Raw genomic sequence first — 22,206 nt, forward strand, 5'->3', positions numbered from 1 at the left:
CTTTTAAACCCTGGGCACAGAAAAGTTATTTGCCCAAGGTCACATGGCTAGTGATTGGCAGGGCTGAGATTGGAATTCTGGAATTCTGGATCTAGAGTCTCTCTCTAATATGTATGTCTTATTATATACCTTATTTCTATACTTTCAGTACTTAAATGGCTTAGAAAAATTCAAACATTCAAAATCTTTTCCCGGGACTTCCCTGGTGGTCCAGTGGTTAAGAATCCACCTCCCAACGCAGAGGACATGGGTTCAATCCCTGGTCGGGGAACTAAGATCCCACGTGCCGTGGGGCAACTAAGCCTGCGCACTCTAGAGCCCACGCACCGCAACTACTGAGCCCACGTGCTGTGGAGCCCATGCACCAGAACTAGAGAGTCCCACATGCCACAACTACTGAGCCCGCGTGCTCTAGGGCAGCTCGCCACAACTAGAGAGAAGCCTACATGCCTCAATGAAGAGCCCACATGCCACAACGAAGATCCCGCATGCTGCAACTAAGACCCAACGCAGCCAAATAAATTTTTTTAAAAATCTTTTCCCACCTCTTGAAGGAACTCAACATGCTTTAACTATTAATGTTGTCAAGTAATTTTTAACCCCACAAATTACACTGTTTATAAAAATCAGTGTTTGTTTAAATTTGCCCAATATGTCAGCAATTTCTTTGCTCGCTATTTCTTCTTGCATCTCAACTCTTTCTTCTAAGATTATTCTCCCTTATCTAAGAGCATCTTTTGGAGGTTCCTTTAGTTCCTATTACATGATCAACTTTGATATTTTATATAATCTTGAAAATATGCATTCTCTCACTGTTGAAAAATACATTTTATTGTTGGTAGACTTGCTTTTTCTTTTCTTTTAATAAACTTTTTTTTCTGAAATTCTTTTATTTTGCTTTCATTTCTAATAGTTCCACTGAGTACACAATTCTACATTGACATTTATTTTCTCAGCCCTTTGAAGATATTCCTTGTCTTCAGGTTTCCTTTCTAACAGCTTTAGAATTTTCTAAAATGTCTAGACTTTGTTTCCTGGCCTATACTTGGCCCATAACAATAAAGCCCTATTTCTTCCTTTTTTCCTCTTCCTTCCTTCTTTGCTCTTCTTTCTTCCATCCTTCATTTCTTCTTTAATAACTCAGTCCACTACATGGAGGGGAGCAAGGTAGTTGTCTGTGCAGTAGGTGCGGATACAGAAGATACTGGAGTTGGGGGAGAGGGTGAGGAGGACATTCAAGCAAGGGGGGGGGGTTGGTAGTTGCAGCCTAGTACCAGCTGTCAGAGCCCAAGCAGGGTGCAGAGGACACGTACATAGAGGGACAGCAGTGGTGATCAGAGATTACATAAGGGTTTATCCAGTAAGATTACGTAAGAGTGTATCCAGTAATACATTGAGAATAATGGGAATCAGGCACCTCACTGTCAGACAGGAGTTACAAATATGGAAAGGGAAAAAATGTACAATTAGTTGTAGGAGTTTGGGTTGGAATTGGTTGTATCTCTGTGAAGTCATCATTTCAATATATAGATATAGAAATATAGATGAGTATGAGTGTGTGTGTGTGTGTGTGTAAATTCCTCAGCTTTATCTACAGAGAGCAGAGAGGGCCTGAAGCAATGACAACCCAATAGCAAAGATGAGAACAATAGCACTCAGATCATGGTTTGTTAATACCATTCTCCATTAAAAAAGTCTCCTTGGGCACAAGAGGGAAAAGATATGGGGATATATGTATATGTATAACTGATTCACTTTGTTATAAAGCAGAAACTAACACACCATTGTAAAGCAATTATACTCCAATAAAGATGTTAAAAAAAAAAATCTCCTTGGGGAGATGGCTGATTCCAGAGGTAGGGCAGAAAAAAATATGAGTAGCCTGGAACATCTTAATATGACAAAGTTATGGAAGTGTTCAAAAAACGATAGAAATATGACAAAAGGACATAGACCAAAAAGAGCACAGACCAAAGGAGGCTAAAGAAACCTGACAACTAAATGAAATACGGTATCCTAGATGGGATCTTGGAACAGCAAAAGGACATTAGGGTAAAACAAGTGAAACCTGAATAAAGTGTGAAGTTTAATTAATGGTAAACTACCAATGTTGATTCCTTAGTTATGAAAGATGTATCATAGAAACAGATGTTAACAATGGGGGAAACTGGGTGAGGAGTGCACAAGGAACTCTCTAAAACCATTCTAAGTTTTTTTTTTTAACTATTTAAAACAAAACAAAAAACATAGAAGCCAGCTTAAAGAGCTCCCACTGATCACGATTTTTATATCAATGATAGGACTGGATTATTAGTCATTGAATAAGTAAGTAAATAAATAATAAGTCTATACTGCTATAAATAAATAAATAGGGAGAAGAAGACACTTTGCCTTATAGTAGAATGCCAGCTAATAAAGTAGCAGCAATGGTGAAATTAGAAAAGTCTATATGTAGCAATCATCATCATAATTATGCATTTAGCAAAGAAACATCAATAGATGCTAAAACTAGTGGATGAAACTCGATGAGGAATGGGATATTACTTTCAAAATACCTACCATGAAATGCCAATTAGTTACAAAAGAAAAAAAACAACTTGATAGTGGTAAACCTGGCAAGCATCACTTAATCAAATGATCAAAGTTATCGTGACCAGTAATGGGACAGACTGAACTGCGTACCACCTGATATAATGGAGTGCAAGGAACCTAGCATCACATCTGTGATATTCCTGAAAAAAAAAAATACATTACTGGAATTTTACCATGATGGAAAATCATACATCCAAATGGAAGGACTGAAATCTTCAAAAGTGTCAGCCATGAAAGTCAAGTAAAGGCTGAGGACTGTTCCACATTGAAGGAGATTAGAAAATAATATCAGCTAAATGTTACACATGATCATAGATTGGATCTTTTTGCTTAAAAGGACATTACTGGGACAACTGGCAAAATTTTAATTGAGTTTTTGGATTGTATGGTAAATGAGTGTTAATTTTCTGATTTGGGTGGTTATATTGTGGTTTTATGGGAGAATATCCTTATTTGTAAGGCATTATGCTCTAAAGTATTCAGAAGTGATAGGGCATATGTCAGCAACTTGCTCTTACTTAGTTCTGCGGATGGGGGGGGTGATATTTTTACCATTCTTTTATCTTCCCTGTAAGTTTGAAATTATTTCAAAAATAAAAATTTATCTCTAGCATTAATTTAAAAGGCTTTGATCATAGGTAATTGGCTGATGCTTGCTTCTCTGAATTCCCACTTTGTGTTTGCCTCTAGAGACTTCTTTTGCAGCTTTACATTTTTTTAAGATTTTAAAAAATATCTTAGCTAGCATTGTTAGGTATTTTGTAGATTCTTCCCCCCAAAATTTCAGGATATGGCAGACTGGCAGTTGTCCACTACCATCCATTTCCCTCATATTTAGTACCAGCATTCCCTGAGTATTTCACTACACACACGGCCACCAAGCTAGAGACTTCATTCCCCAAGCTCCCTTGCAGCATGGTGTGGCCATGTGATTAAATTTTGGCCAATGGGACGTGGACAGAAATAATGGTACCACTTCCAGGTTATACTACTTTAAAAAAAAAAAAAAAAAAAGCACACTTGCTCCCCTGCCCTTTTCTTCCTACTTGCTAGTTAGGAGATGATACCTGGAGCAGTTGCCTTGACCCAGTGGTGGAAACCACAGGAGAAGCTAGTAGAGCCACCCTACTGTCTGGGTCTATGTACTTCTAGACTGTTTCTTGAGAGAAAAAGGCACTTCTGTCTTGGTTAAGCTACTAGTATTTGATCTCTGTTAAAGTGCTATCCTAACTAATAAAATATAAATGAAAGGACTGAGGTACCACCTGATTTGGGGAAAAGGGGAAATGAAGAAAAATAAAGACTCAAAACCAAAATAAAATGCTTCTGGTGCTGGCCAAGATGGAGTAAGGGCACTACAGCATTTCTCTTCAACTGATGTAACTGAACAGATTATAAAAAGCAACTACCTGAGGACTCTGAAAAGGAAACACTCGCAGGGGGATTGTTTAAATAAATCAAAACCTGAAGAATGACTGGCATAGTGACGAATTTACTGGTGAATTTATTCCTCTTCTGGTTTGACCTGAGGGCAACCTAAGATCCAGAACGACACAGAAAGCCTAAACTCAAGAGAAACCCCCTCTTTCTAGCCAGAGAAGCAGGAAAAGGGTTCCGTATGAGCTAGAGTATAGAGGGAAAGCCCTTTTTTCCCTTTTCTCCCCCTCCCTGGTATGCCCCAAGACCAACTGCAGTCACAAAGCTGCACAGTGGCAGCAGGAATAGCAGTGGTGGTAGCATTCAAGCACCATATTTTCCATCAGATTCTCAAGACCCTGAGAGGTCCTGTCTTCCTGGCCAGAGGAAGCAGGGAAAGGGACCCCCCTGGTCAGACGAGTGTGGGAGGAATCTCTGTTATTTGTTTCTGTCTTGTCATCCACTAGCTCCCCTTTGAGAGAGTGAAGGGAGCTAAAACTCCAAGAAAAACTCTGGCTTTAAAGCCAGACGACTGGGAATAAGAGACTGGAGAATGTGAAAGGAATTCCAGAGAGGAGAAAGCTGGAGAAAGAGATCCCCTAATTCTGTGTACGAATCACTACAAGTCTCAGGTTTACTCCCAAGCGGCACACATGAAAAACAGATCCAAAGAAACACAGACTTTGAGAATTGAACTGACATCACAACTACTACCCACAGAAGGTGAGATAGCACTTGCATCCTGAACGTCAAGATTTTGCTTGCTCTAAATAAATACTTAATAAATAAATAAATAAAAGATCAACATTCTCCAGCAGATTTTAACAAGGTGGGGCAAATAGTTACCTTAGTTTCTTGGGGTACCTCAGAACAAGACGGTCTGGTTACGAAAAGATCGGGCCTAAACATTCCTCAATCCCCTGGTCGAATAGCATTATAATACTATCTTAACCACTAATGAATTCCAGCAAACTATGAAGTACTGTGAGAGAGAAGAATTAGGTTAAAACTGTGTTTATCAAACTGAAAATTATCTATTTACAGTAGTAGATTGTTAAATCAATTTTGTTCAGTCTAATCAGAAATTATTTTATGAAATAAAATAGAAATTATCCAAATGCATTGCTGATGGGTAAATATAACCCTGTAAAACTTTTGTCTCAATTACACGTGTGGGCATAGGTCCTGTGTTTCAGTATGAAATGTATTTCCTTTACTGAGTCTTACTCAAAAAGTTTTGAAAACTACTGGAGTATGTGCTTTCTAACAGCCATTCCAATTCTCATCTCACTATTTTTATGAAGAATCAAAAAGGAAGGCAAAAGTGGACATAGTTCTCTAGAACTGAAAGGGCATTTTCAAAAGCAAAAAGTCCTTCACTTTGCTCACTTTTGATAACTTGAGCTTGTTGTAACATTGAAGGAAAGCCATCTAGAGCAGGAGTTCTTAACCTGTGGTCCAGGTGATCTAGGAAAACACTAATTACATGCAAAATATTGTATATGAAAATGTGCATACTTTTAGGAAAGAGTCCATATTTTCCATCAGATTCTCAAAAGAGTCCATGACTGTCCAAAACATTAAAAACCACTGAAACTGGGAATCCTTTGATACATTAAGCTGGTCTGGCAGTGCCGTAGTTCCAGAAACGACAGAGCTTGCTGATAGTAATTCAAAGTGATTTAGAAAAAGACATTCTAATTTGAGTCTGGCCTCATAACAAGTTTGAGCTAAAACAATATTAGCAGTTAAGATCAGTGAAAAAGATATCAAATTAGGAAGACTTGCTCAAAAAAAAAAAAAAAAAAAGACTGCATTCTTTACTGTATGAAATCAACTGTTTTAATGAAAGACTGTAATAAAATTTGATTCTTAAAATTGTTGAATGATTTTTTAAAATTAGGTTTTATAACCTAACTCACATAACCATGTCTCCATCTTAGCGTCAATAGACAGGAGCACAGGGCTTTTTTTTTTTTTTCTGGCTGAACGGCATGCGGGAATCTTAGTTCCACAACCAGGGATCGAACCCAGGCCCTCTGCAGTGGAAGCATGGCGTCTTAACCACTGGACCTCTGGGGAAGTCCGAGCACAGGGCCTTGACATCTGTTGCCACGACCCCTTGTCACTCTTCACCTAGCTATTTCCTATTTCTCCTTAAAAACTCAGCTTAGGCCTCATCTTTTCCAAAAGCTTTCCCTGTCAGGCTAACCTGAATGCAAGGACTCCACCTTACTCTTCCATAGCAAGAAATGCAAAGCGCTATCAGGTATCTACCTTGTTACAGGGAGATTTTCTAGTCACATCTCCCCTCTGCACTACATGGTGAATGCTCTGAAGGCAGGCAGGGACTGATGAGGTCTTAATCTCCAGGTCACTAGCTTGGTGCCTGGCACACAGTAAGAGTCAGTACTGCTACCCATGGTAATAAATTATAAGGTCAGTTCCTACGGTAAAAATGTCTATGAAGTTAGATCTTTTCACCACCTAAACATATCAAAATTGCCTAAAGTCTTTTTTTTCTTTGACAAGGCAGTCTATATTTTTAAAAAATATTCATACAATACTATTATAGTGATTTATTATATATTAGAGACAGAGAAATACTCCAAGGATGTAGCAGGGATGAATTTCAAGCAAGTCGAGCAGTCCTGGGGAAAGGCTATTGTTTTAAATATTGCTTGGTGGGGATGGGACCTGCATGGAGGGATCTTCTGAGGAAATGGAAGGAAGTAGTAATGTAGGGAGTGGTGGGGGAAGGTTCCAGACAATTCCAGTCACCAGAGAGCATACTTGTTTCCATAGAAAAAGATAACATTAGCAACAAAATTTGCCCAGTATCAGCTTGAGTAGACTACTTTCCCCTTAACCATTCAGGGCTCAAAACATTCCTATTTTGTACCTGGACTAGGGCAAAACAATGTCTCGATGTGGCAGGCAGAAAGCAAAGTGTCTAAGGGACTTTCTGCCCAGCTTTTATATCTCGGAAATCTAGACATCACTCTGCTTTGTTAATTGTTGCACCTGAGGCGGTAGGGCAGGGCAGGGAGAGGAAAGACAAAGGGTGAAGGCAAATGAAGCAAGTTGTGGTTGAGAACACATATACCTAAACTGAAAATCAGTCCCTCAGCAGAAAGCTATTCCTCTTCCACTGCACATACAGCTTAAGAATGGATGCCAGGGAAGAAATGAGAGAAGAAGATGGACCCTGGCAAGGCAGCCAGGCTCCCCTCACAGGACACAACAAACCTACAATCGATCGTGGTGCAGAAATGCCTGGATGGCGGAATGGTTGGCCTGAAGATCACCAAGGGAAAACTATTCCCTGAGGTCCCAACAAGTCCCGGGTGTGTTATCAGCTAGAAAATTCAAGAAGCATTGCACTGGCCACTGGAGGCAAATGGCCTAACCTACCTTTGGGAGGGTCACACATCCCCAGCCCCAGAAAAATCGAGGAAAATCGAGGAAAAAGTCACCACTATGAATCGTTATGCCCAAACACGTAGAAAGTATTTATTATGACACTTCATTATAGGTGAGGAAAAGATGAAGTTTCTTAGACAAAGTCACAGAGGCAGTGGCAGGGCTGGGTCAGCAATACCCCCTCAGACAGAATGAAGCTGGGTGCGACTCCCAGCCCTGACCGCGGCAGGGTTGTCTGGGGCGGGATGGGAGGAGGACAGGTGGGGAGAACCTGTCCATAGGAATTCCCTCTACCCCTGAAAGCACCAAAATGGCACAATAATTTTTTTTTCCTCTGAAGTACAAATATGTAGTTTCACCATCACCCTTGTACGTTTAAAAAAGAAAAACTTTCCCTAGGAAAGGCAGGCCCAGATGTTGGGTTTTATACAAACAGCCGGGAGCCGTGCATGTACTTGTTCAGGGGCCACAGGTTGCTCTTGCCCACGTTGGAGGGTCGCCTCTGGCACTGCTTGCAGCGCCGATACTTCTCACACTGGTCCAGGAGGAAGAGCTTGCTGGAGGCCCTGTGGAGAGGCAGAAAAAGGGGTCATTCGCTGGCGTCCCCGAGTCCTTAGTGGGTGCCTCGCCTGGAAGCCGGTGCAATGGAAGGAATACAAAAGAAAAGTCACACCTGGTCCCTGCCCTCCAGGAGCTTACGGCCCACCTGTGATTTCCCGCCTGCAGTCTCTCCCCTCCACACTGCTACCTGCTGCTCGCCCCAGGCAGGGCATCTCCTGCTTCTCCTCCTTCCCTAGTGAATAAAAGGCTCTGCGTGGTGCCTTCACAACAGTCTGAGCCCAGCCCTCTCCCCACACCCACCTAAACCCTCGGAGAACACAGAACTTGCCCAAGGTCACTCAGTCAGCGTGAATGGGATGGTGACTCCAAAGCCTCAGTATTTGCGGCTTTGTCCCATGGATGCGCCTTTACCTGTCAGGCTTCCCCGGGAGACAGCATTTGAGAGGGAGATCAAGCCATTAAGCTGCTGGTTAAGTTAACACCCCAGCAGACAATGAAGCGTAGACTTCAATGGAAAGTCCCAGGGGGCCAGAGGCCTCTGGAGAGTTAAGGGCAGGAGAGGAAGTGAAGACGTAGAAAAAGAGGACGAAAGCAGCTAGAAGCAGAGATGAAGGGATGACAGTGACTGGTTTTCCACTTCAACAGTTTTTCCTGATTGTGCAGGATGTGCACAGTCCCTGATGTGTTCCCCTACGTTATCAAAATTTCTACACGGTGGGATTCTGTAAAAAGGAGCATCGATGACAGCCTTCAAAGGAAAAAGGACAATCTTGGGAGACTGGGATTGACATATATACACTAGTATGTATAAAATAGATAACTAATAAGAACTTGCTGTATAAAGAAAATAAAACTAAAATAAACTTCTAAAAAGAAAGAAAGAAAAAGGACAATCTTGGCTGTAGGCAGGGGAAGACCTACCTGGCTTGCCTTGGCGATGGGACCGAGTATCATGAACTAACTGCATACATGTGAACCTTGTTTTTGCTTCTGCTTTGTTTTCTTTTTAACGCCAACCAATTCCTCCTTCCTACGTGCTGTCCACTTGAGTCCCTGCCCACAACTTGGCCTAGGTCTTCAGGTGAGAGGTCTGCTCTGCCGTGTCCATGGAGCACCTGGGCTATCCTGCCACTCAAGGTTATGTCATGTCTCCTCTACCCTTTATCACCATGTTAGCCAAGCCTTCTTCCAAAATCCAACTAAAATCTCCCTGACACTAATCTCATTGCCTTCTACCTGTTTTCCCACAACACTGAGAAAATGGCTTGAAACACCCAATTCCCCTTTCCCTTCCTCTTCCCTAGGCCAAACAACCTCACTTCTCCTTTGGAACTTATTTTCCACATCATCTGTCATACTTTCATTGTCACAAAATATGGGTTCTACCCATTAGAAAGAGAGGTGAGAAATGCCTTAAAATTTAAAAGGAAAAGGAGAGTTTCAGATCAAGATCCACTATAACAATTTTTTATGATAAAAATTCGTTGATAATTGGCAATTTAAGTATTATTTTGGTATATTCAGGTTTTAATAACATTTGATTGCATACACTTTGTTTCTTCAAGTTTTCAACATTCTATGAAATCATACCTTCCATTTGTAAAGTATTTTAATTTTTTAAAGTGTAATAATTTTCCAACTCTTTATTTGATCCCCCAAACTCCTGTGTTAGCCAAGCCAGGCAAATGTTTACTTTCCCCATCTTAGAAATAAGAAAAGTAAGGCAAAAAGATTAGCTGCCTCTCCAAAGTTAGTGTTAATTCTCCAAAACATCTGGATTCCCCAACTCTAGATTGTAAATAGATAGCTGGGGAAAGTGAGCATGGATATAATACATGTCAGGAAGACGTCCTTGGTTGGGCATCTCACTTTTCCAATTGCCAATCTTACCCACAACCCCTTGACTCTGCTCTTACGAGACCATCCCATAAGCCTTAGATGTGTTCAGACAGAAACACTTTCTTCCTATTTCCAACTAATTATCTCCAAAGAGAATTCCCACCCTCCTCCCCCCACACCCCCAGGCCTCCCTAGCCTCCACAAAGCGAAAATAAAGCTACTACACAGAGGCAAAGATTAGGGCAGAGATGGCAAATATATAACGTGCAACACAGCATTCTCCATCCCATGTCCACAACAGACATTTCTAACATATCATAGCAGTATTTCCCACTGAACCCAGAATTCTTCTCTCACAAAGGTCTCTAGGCAGCCACCCCTAATAAACTGAAGCTGACACTTAAAACCTATCTGCCATCCCAGGATTAGAGGAAACTAACAAGATGCAGAGGGGATTTTCTCTGCGAACAAAACTTCAGGTGCAATCAGGTACTACCGCTCGAAAGCCTTCTCCTCCAGGTCCCGCTGCTTCTTCATGACAGCACTCCTTTCCCAGTCATCCTGTAAGTTTTGGTAGATTCTGCTCACTCGCTCAAGCTCAGCATTTCTGTCTGCCAAGTGCCTAGAGAGAACAGAAGAGTCTGAGATTCCATTCATTAATACCGGGAAGGGCATGCACCAACCTTAGGAGCCCCATTCCTTTCATGCTAAGTTAAACAGAAAAGCTTCTGGTTTTGTTCACCACTCTTTGAAATAGACTAAGGGGCATGTACACTGTAAAAACATAGTGAAACTCCTAGCAAATAATTTGTGGGTCTAGGACCTTTCATCTTCAATCCTGGTTTAAATTAGCAGGATTAAAACCTTTTTCCAATTAACACATTCAGCCTTTAAAGCCATCAATTTCCTTTGAGGCTAATTTAACTGATCTGAAGATTCATCTCGAATGGATTTGCTACACTTTGCTTCCTTCCTTTTAGTCCAGCCTCTCAGCTGTCAGTAGTCCGCCCACCAGTTCTGCCAGATGTTTTACAAGACAAAGTAGACAGGCATATGAATGAATGGTTAGAAAGGGGGAAAGAAACAGAAATGACTAAGCAAAAGAAAATGAAATCGAGAAAATATCTAACATTGTGAAGAAGGGTAAAAAAAAAAAAAAAGTGTATGGTGAAGGTCACATCATCAAAGGCATGACTGCAGTATAATAATCTCTCTTCAAGCACAGTGTTCCAGCATTCCCAATGTTAAGTGTTTCTATTACTGGTCTCTAAACATGTAGTCACTGCTGTGTGAATCACCTTAAACCTGGTTCAATATAAATGTGTCTATTTCTTGCCAAACTGAAACTCTTACAGTCAGTTCTCATTAAATTCTGGAAGGGACTTCACTAAATGTGACCCTTGATTTAGCCTGCCTACTCTGAAGGGTCTTGTGTTACAGGTACCAACCGCCACTAGGTGTCAGGACCCGCCGATAAAATACTGTAATGTGCTCTGTGCTGGTTCACTTATTCTAAAATAGCGTGGCCCCATTATCCTCTCACAAGCGTTGATTCAATAGCTATTGTGCGGTCATTATAAAGATTAAGTAGGATAATATACAGAAAGCGCCAATGCCTATCACAAAATGGGAGTTCAATGACAGAATGGTACCTATTATATATATTTTTTCATAACCTTTTTTATCTTTTCACGGTTTTTTAAAATTGTAGTTAAAAAAAAAAACAAAAAAACGCATAGGGGCTTCCCTGGTGGTGCAGTGGTTAAGAATTGCCTGCCAATGCAGGGGACACAGGTTCGAGCCCTGGTCCAGGAAGATCCCACATGCCGCGGAGCAACTAAGCCCGTGCGCCACAACTACTGAGCCTACGTTCTAGAGCCTGTGAGCCAAAACTACTGAGCCCGCGTGCCACAACTACTGAAGCCCGTGCTCCGCAACAAGAGAAGCCACCGCAATGAGAAGCCCACACGCCGCAATGAAGAGCAGCCCCCGCTCACCGCAACTAGAGAAAGCCCGCGCGCAGCAACAAAGACCCAACGCAGCCAAAAGTAAATTAATTAATTAAATTAAAAGAAAAAAAACCCGCATAACATAATATTGACTATCTTACCCATTTCTAAACATGCAGATATATAGTGTTAACTATATTCCCACTGTTGTGCAATCAATATCTAGAACTCTTTTCACCTTGCAAAACTGAAATTCTAAACCCATTAAACAACTCCCTATTTCTCCCTCCCCCAACCCCTGTCAGCTACCATTCTACTTTGTTTCCATGAATTAGACTCCCCTAATTACCTTATATAAACAGAGTCATACAGTATTTGTCTTCTTTTTGTGGCAGGCTTATTTCACTTAACATAATGTCCTCAAGGTTCATCCACGTGGTAGCATGTGTCAGAACTTTCTTTCTTTTTAAGGCTGAGTAATATTCCATTGTATGTGTATACTGCATTTTGTTTATCCTTTCATCTGTGGTTGGACATTTGAGTTGCTGCTATTTCTTAGCTATCATGAATTATGCTGCTATGAACATAAGTGTGCAAATACCTCTGAAAGATCATGCTTTCAAATCTTTTGGATATATACCCAGAAGTGGAATTATTGAATCACATGGTAATTCCACTTTTAATTTTTTGAGGAACTACCACTGTTTTCCATAGTGGTTATACCAATTTACATTCCCACCAACAGCATACAGGGTTCCTATTTCTCCACATCCTTTCCAATGCTTACTATTTTCTGTTGTTTTTTTTTTTTTATAATAGCCATCCTAACACATGTGAGGTAGTCTCCCTCTCTCTCTCCCTTTCCCTCCCTCTCTCTCTCTCTTTCCTTGCCAGTTCTAGTTTCCTTTATCTTTCCTCTTTACATCATATATATTCACATCTTAATGGTTTTATCTAATACTGAATAGACAATTTTCTTCCTTCCTAATCTTTTGAATGGTCTACAAGAAGTACTTGTTAAATGTTTCATGGCGTATGTGGTGTAAGAAAAATATATAATTGTTCTTGTTTTGGACATTTCACAAGGCAATTAAACCACAGATATTATAATCCAAGATAAATGATAACACATTTTATCTTTGCATTTACGAAATCTTATTACACTATTCTGCAAATGTATAAATGTTTTCTTTTCAGAAAAAAACATAGAAAAAAAAGATAGCCATCTTATCCATGTATGTCACACTGATATATATATCCTAAATAGTGAAAGACATTTTCTTACATCTACATAGGTGTTTTGCAGGGGAAAACATGAACAATTTGCTGACTGCTTACTCCATTCGGACTTCCATAGAGTTGGCATTCCAGCATTCTATATTATTAGAATTAAATTATTAAATTGTGTAATATAAAACACAGCCGTATTTTAAATCTCACATTCCTACCTTGCCACCTTTATTCACTGGAGTAGAGAATCCCTGTGTCGCAGGTTCACATAAGTAAATATTCAATAAAACACGGAATACCTCTTATCTTGGAGAGGCACACATAGAGTTAAATGTTGAATGACCTCTAGTTCCAACAGGGTCACCCCCACACTCTCACAGAGCATGGAAACCATTTGTTAAAGAGCAGCTACCTCCTTGTGGTTTTGATTTGTATTTCCCCAGTGATTACTGATGTTGAGCATCCTTTCATATGCTTTTTGGCCATTGTTATACAATTCTTTAAAGGATAGGTTAAAAGTCAGTTTACTTTAAATGCCTAGAAAGTAAGAACATGAAGTAAGATTAGAGGGGAAGCAACTAGGATTCTCCCAAGACTGCTGGTGGAAGCAAATTGCTGTACCTTTTTAGAAAGCAAAGTGTCAGTATCTGGTAGTATTTAAAATGTGCCATACACTTGATCCAGCAACCCCACTTTTAGGTATTTATCCAGTAGAAACAAAACAACCAGTATAAGGAAAAATAAGAAAAATGCTTAATGCAGAATTGTTGTAATAGCAAAATACCTGGAAACAAAGTGAATGTTCATCAAGGGTGCAAAAGTTAAACTATATAATCCATATTATAGATAGTATGCTGTTATTAAAGAAAAATGAATTTCATATATAGGTACTGACCTAAATACAAATTAATGACACATTATTAGGTTAAAGAAAGGTTGGGTTGCAGAGTAATATGTAAGATCTCATGGGCCTCATTTTCATTTACAAAAATGGAAGGAAAAATATGTGTGTATATTGTTTGAATATATTTATAAAGAACAGGAAAAAATGTAGAAGGCTAAACTTAACACTGACTACTCGGTAGGGGAGATTATTAGCCTTTTTTTTTTTAATCTCTCCACTAACTGACTTAATGAGCATGAATTGCTATATTTTTTTAAACAAAAGCAGAAAAGTTTAAAGAAAAAAAAGTAAAACAAGTAAAAATACTTCAGCAGGCCTGTTTGGATCACACAGACTAAGTCATTCCCTCTGAAAGAAAGTGACCTTCTAGTTGCCAAAGGAAGATCTAAGATCACATCTTGAGATGGACCGAGGATGGAGAAGTTGGAAAAGAAAAGAGAAGAGAATACGGAATAATCAGTAAAGGATATAGAAACAAAAGACAAGGATCTAATCCATATAAAAACGGGGGTTTACAACCAGAACTCCAACAAAAGAGATAACCAGATAACAGCCATAGTTTGTATTTGATCAGAACTCTGAAGTTTCCAGAAATGCTCTCACATACATAATCTCATTTAATCGTCATAGTGAGGATAGGCAGGGCGGGTGTGATATCCTTATTTTTTCATATGAGGAAAAGAGAGCTCAAAGACCCCATGTGTGATATGGTCCAGGTCACACAGTCTGGAAGTGACAGAGTTTAAACCCTCCTAACTCCATGTTCAGGAGAACAGCCAGAGAAGCTAAGGAGCAGAGGAGGAAACTGCAATAATCTCTGCAACACATGCAAAGGGTCCCAGATCTGGCTGTGGCAGCATGCACGGAAAGGCAGAGCCACTGCGGGGCAAGGGGCAGCTGTTTGCTATGAAACAAGCTCCTTACAAGAACTTCTTCATTTGACCCTTAACCACCTTGGAGGTAGATATTAGCATTCTCCCTAATAACTGATAAGGAAACCAATGCCCTCAGGGGGCTGTAACCTGCCCAATCCCACACAACTAGTAAAATGGCAGAACCGCATATCAATTAATCAGAATGGAGACCGGAAGTGGTCTTGGAGACCCCAGGTGTTCATCCATTCGGTGAAAGATCATGGTGAGGTGGGATGGGGGATCCCAGGGAGGGGCAGGAGCAGCCTGGGCAGCAGGGGTGCACCTGTGGGGCTTGGGGCAACAGCTGTTAATCAAGAAGTATGGAAATACTTCAGTATTTTAGCAAACAGTACAGACATACAAGTATACATTGCCCTGGGCTGATGCAAGACTCAGTCCCACATCTGATTTGACTCCAAAAGCCATGCTTTAAGCTACTCTCACCTCTCTACCCCAATCCAACCCCACCCTTATCACAATACCCTCCCACCTTCACCCAATTATTCTACTCATATATTCATGTCTGAACCTACTTGCTATAGAACATAACAGATCTTTGCACCATCCCACTGACCATTTATAAAATTTATAAAATTTTAATATAATAACTTTTTTTCTTTTTATAAGTACAACTGCCTTTTTAAAAGAGGAGATTCCTTTTAAGAGAAGCCCTCTTGGAACTCCTGAGAACTTTGATCAAGTATCTGAAAATTGCTGAACATCTACAAAGAAGAAACTGTAGTTCTCTGTGGCAGTCAGGGGGTGAAAGAGGGAGAGTAGGAAACATGGGAAATGGGAAGACAAGAAGTAGCCAAGGAGATGTTACAAGGCTGAGGGCTGGTCAGGATCTTAAAAAATTCCCCATTTGTGGGGTAACCAATGGGTACTTTAAAACAGTGGGTGTCTGATGTTTGAATTTAAAGGTATTGTGCATTGATATGGCATAAAGTCCTCCTCTGCCTACCCTGACACCTTCAGCACCCCTGCGCCAGCAAACATCAGCACAGCTTACTACATGCGCGGTTCTCTGAAGAAGGGGTTTAGTGGAGGTTGAGAAAGGGCCTCAGTTTCATGTTTGTGTCCACTTGAGCAGGACAGCACATTTGTGGCTCACATTGTATTTCCAGTGGCCAGTGCTGGGGTGGACAACTCTTTTCAGACATTGTCCTGTAAAGGGAAAGAAAACTATGGAAAGGTAACTAGAGGGAGAAGTGGGATGGAGAGAGTTTGTTTGTAACTTATGGTTAGCAAAGGGGAAAGGGGATGGGGGAGGGATAAATCAGGAGTTTGGGATTAGCAGATACAAACTGCTATAAATAAAATAGATAAACAACAAGAGAACTATATTCAACATCTTATAATAAACCATAATGGAAAAGAATATGAAAAAAGATAACGCATTTGGAATTAATTATTGTTTATCTTACATTATGTATGTGTATAAATAGGTTTATATACACATGAAAACATAATATTCTTTTAAAAATGAGTTTGTTTTTAATTTAGTAACTTTTCTTCGTAGGGTGAATTGTGGGGATGAAACGAGATAAAGCACATAATAAGCTTAGAACAATATTTTGCACATAGTAAGCTCAATGTGTTCACTATCATGATTGCTTCTCTGGAGGGGAGGGGAGGAGGAGGAGGAGGAAAGATCCAGGGTGTCTTACTCTTTGTGTGTCCTCTGAAGCATCAGCAGATCCCACTTTTGGTCCACCAGCTGGTGCAAGATGGCTGTCCTCTTGTGGTTAGCGGCTGCCTCCAGCTGGTGCCTCATGTAATTCTGTTCTCTCTTTCGCTTTTCCACCATCGGCTCACCCTCTTCCTTACCAAAGATGGGCTCAGAAGAGTCTGGCTCAAACATGGGCAGCTGGGGGCGTTTGTTCTTTATCTGAAGCAGGGACACACATGATGCAGATGATAATTATACCAGGGAATAGACTTAATGCACAAGGCCGTAGCATAGTAAAAACCAGCACCTCAGAGGAGAGAACAAGGGCCTCAGAACCACCAAATGGATAACACATAAGAGTATTCATAACATTACAGGATTTATACATATTTTTAGAGTGCTACTGAAACCCTGCAAAAGTTTAAAGGAATAATTGGCCCCTTACCTGTGCATCCAAAGCTCTCTTGTAACACTGTGTTTCTTCCATCTTATCTTTTATATATTTGGCTCTTTGTGCAGCAAGTCTGGCAGTCACGAATAAGAGAAGTTGGGACCACAGTTTGTTGTAGAGTGTTTAGTAATACAGATTAACATCAACAAAACATGTTTAATAAATATTAATAGGAATAAGAGCCTGATGAAAAGTGATATTTCCTTCTAGGAACTTTCATTTTAAGAAAGAAAAGAGTAATTCAAATCCATAGGCTAGTGGACAATGTGTTGGACAGGGATGGATGGGCAGGTATAAGCGAGTGACCAACCATATGGTTCAAATGCACTACCATTAAGACAGGCACCCCTCCTCCCCCCATGCTTAAAGAAATCTAGATAGGAAAGCAGGAAGTGTCTGTGCATGCAATACAATGACTCATCGTAAGAGTCCTTTTTAAGAAGAGTGGTCTTTCCTATTATAAAATTAATCTATTATATGCAACCTCCACATGATCTGTAAAGTGAATATAATGGAACATATGCATTTTATGGAAATAGATTTTTGGTCACAGAAACTAGATACTTATTTGTTTTAGGAGTTTCTCTCACACCACAGTAGCCTCCTTAATTGCTCTCCTGACCTCAGTAGCAGAAGTATGGCCCACTTAGGCATGTTTGAACTCTGTGGCCCTGACCCTATCCCAGGCCTCAGATAACCAATCAGATTCTCTTTCCTGAAAATTTGGAACTGAGACTGAAATTCATCCAACTGTGAGCTGGAATACAGACAATGTCAGCTAAGGAGCTGGGGTGTGAGCAGACGGAAAGCTTTTTTTACATGGATTTTAGTTCCTGGTTCCTGTCTTCCTGGGTCCCCCATACATTCCTGCCCTCAGGTTCCATAGGACACCCTTCATACTTATAATACAACTCAGCTTTGCCTTGAGGTTACCTGGGAATAGCTGGGAAGGAAGCCTGCTCAAGACAAGTCCCTTCCTCCATCTACCAAAATTAGTGATCACAAAACAATACAAAATGATACTCTGTAATTAAAATGATTATAGACAGCAATCATTCCTCTAATGATAGTTATAATAATGCTGGCTTTTCCATGTTTCTAATGAAGTGTTAGGCTATGGTACTGGCTGCTAGCTGGGTTAGTTTGCTCAGTTGGTTACAGTTGCGCTAATGAAACTACCAACGCTGATCCAATCCCACATGGAAAGAAGCATCACGTGAACATTCCGAATCCATTTTTCAGGGCATGTCTAGCTAGACTCACTCCTCTGTCAGCTGCACTTGTTCCAGGCGGTCCATCAACTCTCTGTTTTGTCTTTGCTTTATGTCCTTTTCCCGTCTGTGACCCATTTGTTTCAGGAGACTTTGGGAGTATTCCTCTTGCTTAAAAGCATTAATCTCAGGACTGAGTGGCCGTTTATCAAACAAGAAGGATTTCTAGAATGAAAGAGAAGCAACTCATTTATTCTAGAATACTAAAAAGCAACACAGAATAAGGGTAATCATTCAGAAGACTAAAATCAATCAGAAAGCCTGGATTAAGTTATAATATGTGCCCAGTCCTCAACACACTGACCAGCTAGTGACCCACAGACCCAGATGAGTACACTCAAGGAGGAATCTGAGCAGAACTGACCAAAGCCCCATAACTGAGAGGGAGATGAAAAAGGACTTCACGGAGTAGGTCCTCCGCTAGTACTTAAACAACTTGCATACTGAAAGGAGGAGGAATTCTGAGTGAGTGCAGAAGCATAAGCAGGGACTGCGAGGAAATGGAAAAGGGAAAATTGAGCTCCTGCTCTGAGCTTAGCCACGCTAGACACTGGGAACCCAGCCGTGATCAAGAACAGAGATCCACAGAGAGCCTCATTCTCATTGAGCCTGCATGCTGGTGCAAGAGACAGACAGCCAACAAGCAAACCACACACAGATAATTTAAGGTAGTGATAGGTACTATGCAGCCCTTCTCATAGCGAGTGTCTGGGTGGGAATGGGGCTAAACTGGTTATTAGGGAAGGCTTTTATTAGGGAGGTGACTGAATCACCTCCACTGCAAATATCAGGGGACCGGTGTCCTGTACAGAAGGATCAGCAAGTGCAAAGACACTAGATGGAAACAAGCAGAAAGAAGGTCTATGTGGCTGAGGCAGAGTGAGCAAGGGGAGAGTAGAGCAGGTGAGCTCAAAGAGGGAGACGGGCCAAACCAGGAGGACTTGTTAAGTCAAGGTAAGGCATTTGGATTTTATTTTAATTCAGTGGAAGGCCATGAGAGGCTTTAAACCAGAGAATGATCTGTTTTGGTGAACAGTTTTAAAAGATCACCTTGGCTGCTGTGTGGAGAATAGATTGTAGGAGGGCAAGCAGCGAGCCTGACTAGGGAAGTAGTGCAAAAGTTGGGCCTTCTGGGACTTCCCTGGTGGCAAACTGGTTAAGACTCCACGTTCCCATTGCAGGGGGCCTGGGTTCGACCCCTGGTTGGGGAACTAGATCCCACATGCATGCCGCAACTAAGAGTTCACGTGCCACAACTAAGGAGCCCATCTGCCGCAACTAAGACCCAACACAACAAAATAAATAAATTAATTAATTAAAAAAAAAAAAGTTGGGCTTTCTAATGTGGCTTGGATTAGGGTGGTGACATTGAAGATGAAGAGATATAGAGAGATATTGGATACCTTTTGAAGGTGAAGGCAAGTGGGCTTGCAGATGGTTGGATGTGGGGGACTGAGGAGGAGGAGTCTAGGATCACTTTTAGGTATGGGGTTCATGCAACTGTCTGGCTGGTGATACCACTTGCTAAAATGGGAAGGCTGGGAGAAGAACAGGTTGAGAAGGGGGGTCAAAACTTCTGTTTTGGTCTTTTTCACTTTAAGGTATCTACGGTTATAACAAAGAGGACATACAAAGTAGGCAGTAATAAATATATAATGTGGACCTTACATCTATCTAAGAGGAGAGAGAGAGAGGACCTAAAGCTCAAAAGCATGGTGCTCCCTCTTCCTCCTTCCCTATTGCCCCTGCCTGGAAGGTCTTGCCTCCATTCACTTCTTTACCTAACTCCTGTATGCCAGGAAGTCTTCTCAGGTCTCTGGTCTGGGTTAAGTGACTCTCCTCTTTGCTCTGTTCAAAGATTTATCATAGCATTTAGTATATCACACTCTTGTCTCTTTAAATCTCTTTCCCCCACTATCCTGAGACTTTAGAGAGGGACCTTGTGTTATTCATCTTTGTATTCCTAGCCACTAGCAGAGTGGCCAGCACAAAGGAATTCAATGAATGCTTGATGATGAATAAAGAAAATCTGTTTTATTAGGTGTATGTCCAGAGTGTCACACTGCCTAGATAGTGAGGTGAAAGAAGGAAGATTCAGGCAGAAATAAAGGTAGGCACATCATGATTGGAAACATTAAATCAATGGCAAAACAGGTGGCTCACGTCCCTCTGAAGCTGGGGTTCTCAAACTTTAAGGAAACTACAAATCATCTAAGCATCTTGTTCAAACGTAGATTCTCATTCTGGAGGTCTGAGGTGGCACCCTAGATTCTGCATTTCCAGCGAGCTCCCAGGGGAGCTCCCTGGTTCTCTACTTAGATCATCTGATCCTGGGGCAAGAATTTAATATACTGTCCCTATCCCCACCTCTCCCAGGTCCTGGTTGAAAATTACTATCATTAACAAGTGCTCTCATGACTAGTAGGAACTGTATTATGAATGTGAATGGTGTGGAGGCAGATCCTGGACCACTCCTGCCCTGGAAGGAAGCTTCAGCCTTGCACAAGCCTCTTTTTACCTCTACCACTTTAAAACATTGGCGCAATACGGAGAGTGGATCCAAATGCTCACAAGTAGGGCAGGTATCAGCCCTAGAAATTTCGAAAAGACTCTTACATAAAATTCAGGTTTCTCATTCTTGTGGATTCTTATGGCTTCAGCAACTCCAAGATTATAGGCAGCATTTTTTTGATTCTGTTCTCTACTAGCCAGACTTCGCATCTTTGAGAAAAAAAAAATCACATATTGAAATAGAGCTTTTAAAAATTTAATTCTACTGTATTAAAATAACCCAACCAAGGTAGAAACCTGCCTTTTGGAGGCAATGGTAAATACTTTCTGATGTGTTCATAGATTTTTTTTTTTTAAGTGGGCTTTTGTTTCCCATTCTTGGGCTCCAGGCACCACCTCTACAGGGATTGTGAGAAGGAACAGAAGATTTCAAGAGTGGTTACCTCTGATATCACAAATGCAGGAGAGGACAGTAAGGCCAGTTATTGGAGATCACAGAACTTGGGATAAAGCAAATGCAAAGGTGCCATTCTGTCTTTACTTGAGATAGGCCATGAATTTGAAGGGAAAAGCCCTGACTGGGATTATATTTTATGAGAAATAAAAAATAAAGCTATATAATCCAGGAATTCCACCTTTAAAACTCAGTCTTGGGAATTCCCTGGTGGTCCAGCGGTTAGGACTTGGCCTTCTCACTGCTAGGGGCCCGGGTTCAATCCCTAGTCGGGGAACGAAGATCCCACAAGCTGCACGGTCTGGCCAATAAATAAATAATAAAACTCAGTCTTCAAGGGGGGGTGGGGGGGAATCAGTGACACGTACAAACATCAGCTGCATGGATATTCATCCCAGGACTGTTTACTATTAGTGAAAACTTGGACACAACCTAAGTTTTAGTTCAGCAGTAAGTAAGTGGTTCAATATGTTACAGTACAGACACACGATGGAACTTTTTAAATGGTGTTTTATAATCACGTTCTCCTGTCCCGTGTTAAACACTCCTTAACCGAGGTGTTGATCTACCTGCTCTTTGAAGAGAGCCTCTTGATCTTTCAGCATCTGATACTGCTGTAGGAGTCGTTCATCTTCCACCTCTCTCCTCTTCCTCTCCTCACTGTAGTACAACGGAGAATTCCGCTGTGCTCGTTGCAAGCATACATAACACATTTCCTGTAACACCAAGTTTTAGGACAAATTGACTTTTTTTTTTTTAACATCTTTATTGGAGTATAATTGCTTTACAATGGTGTGTTAGTTTCTGCTTTATAACAAAGTGAATCAGCTATACGTATACATATGGTTCATATCTCTTCCCTCTTGCATCTCCCTCCCTCCCACCCTCCCTATCCCACCCCTCTAGGTGGTCACAAAGCAACGAGCTGATCTCCCTGTGCTATGCAGCTGCTTCCCACTAGCTATCTATTTTACGTTTGGTAGTGTATATATGTCCATGCCACTCTCTCACTTTGGACA

General features: G+C 41.0%; 1 protein-coding gene across 2 annotated transcripts in view; it reads right to left on the minus strand.

Annotated features, from left to right (window-relative positions):
- Positions 1 to 7,855: 7,855 nt before the first annotated feature.
- CCDC81 (coiled-coil domain containing 81) overlaps positions 7,856 to 22,206 on the minus strand; it is a 34,478-nt gene continuing 20,127 nt past the window's right edge. For both annotated transcript variants that reach the window (XM_068555624.1, XM_068555623.1), the window contains 7 exons: positions 21,757 to 21,903; positions 20,839 to 20,943; positions 18,215 to 18,387; positions 16,946 to 17,024; positions 16,499 to 16,719; positions 10,328 to 10,453; positions 7,856 to 7,997 (listed from right to left, as the gene is read on the minus strand). In XM_068555624.1, coding sequence (XP_068411725.1) covers positions 7,856 to 7,997; positions 10,328 to 10,453; positions 16,499 to 16,719; positions 16,946 to 17,024; positions 18,215 to 18,387; positions 20,839 to 20,943; positions 21,757 to 21,903 — 993 coding nt within the window. The remainder of the gene's footprint in view (positions 7,998 to 10,327; positions 10,454 to 16,498; positions 16,720 to 16,945; positions 17,025 to 18,214; positions 18,388 to 20,838; positions 20,944 to 21,756; positions 21,904 to 22,206) is intronic.

This window comes from Eschrichtius robustus, chromosome 11 (assembly GCF_028021215.1).
Source record: "Eschrichtius robustus isolate mEscRob2 chromosome 11, mEscRob2.pri, whole genome shotgun sequence".
NCBI classification, from domain to species: domain Eukaryota; kingdom Metazoa; phylum Chordata; class Mammalia; order Artiodactyla; family Eschrichtiidae; genus Eschrichtius; species Eschrichtius robustus.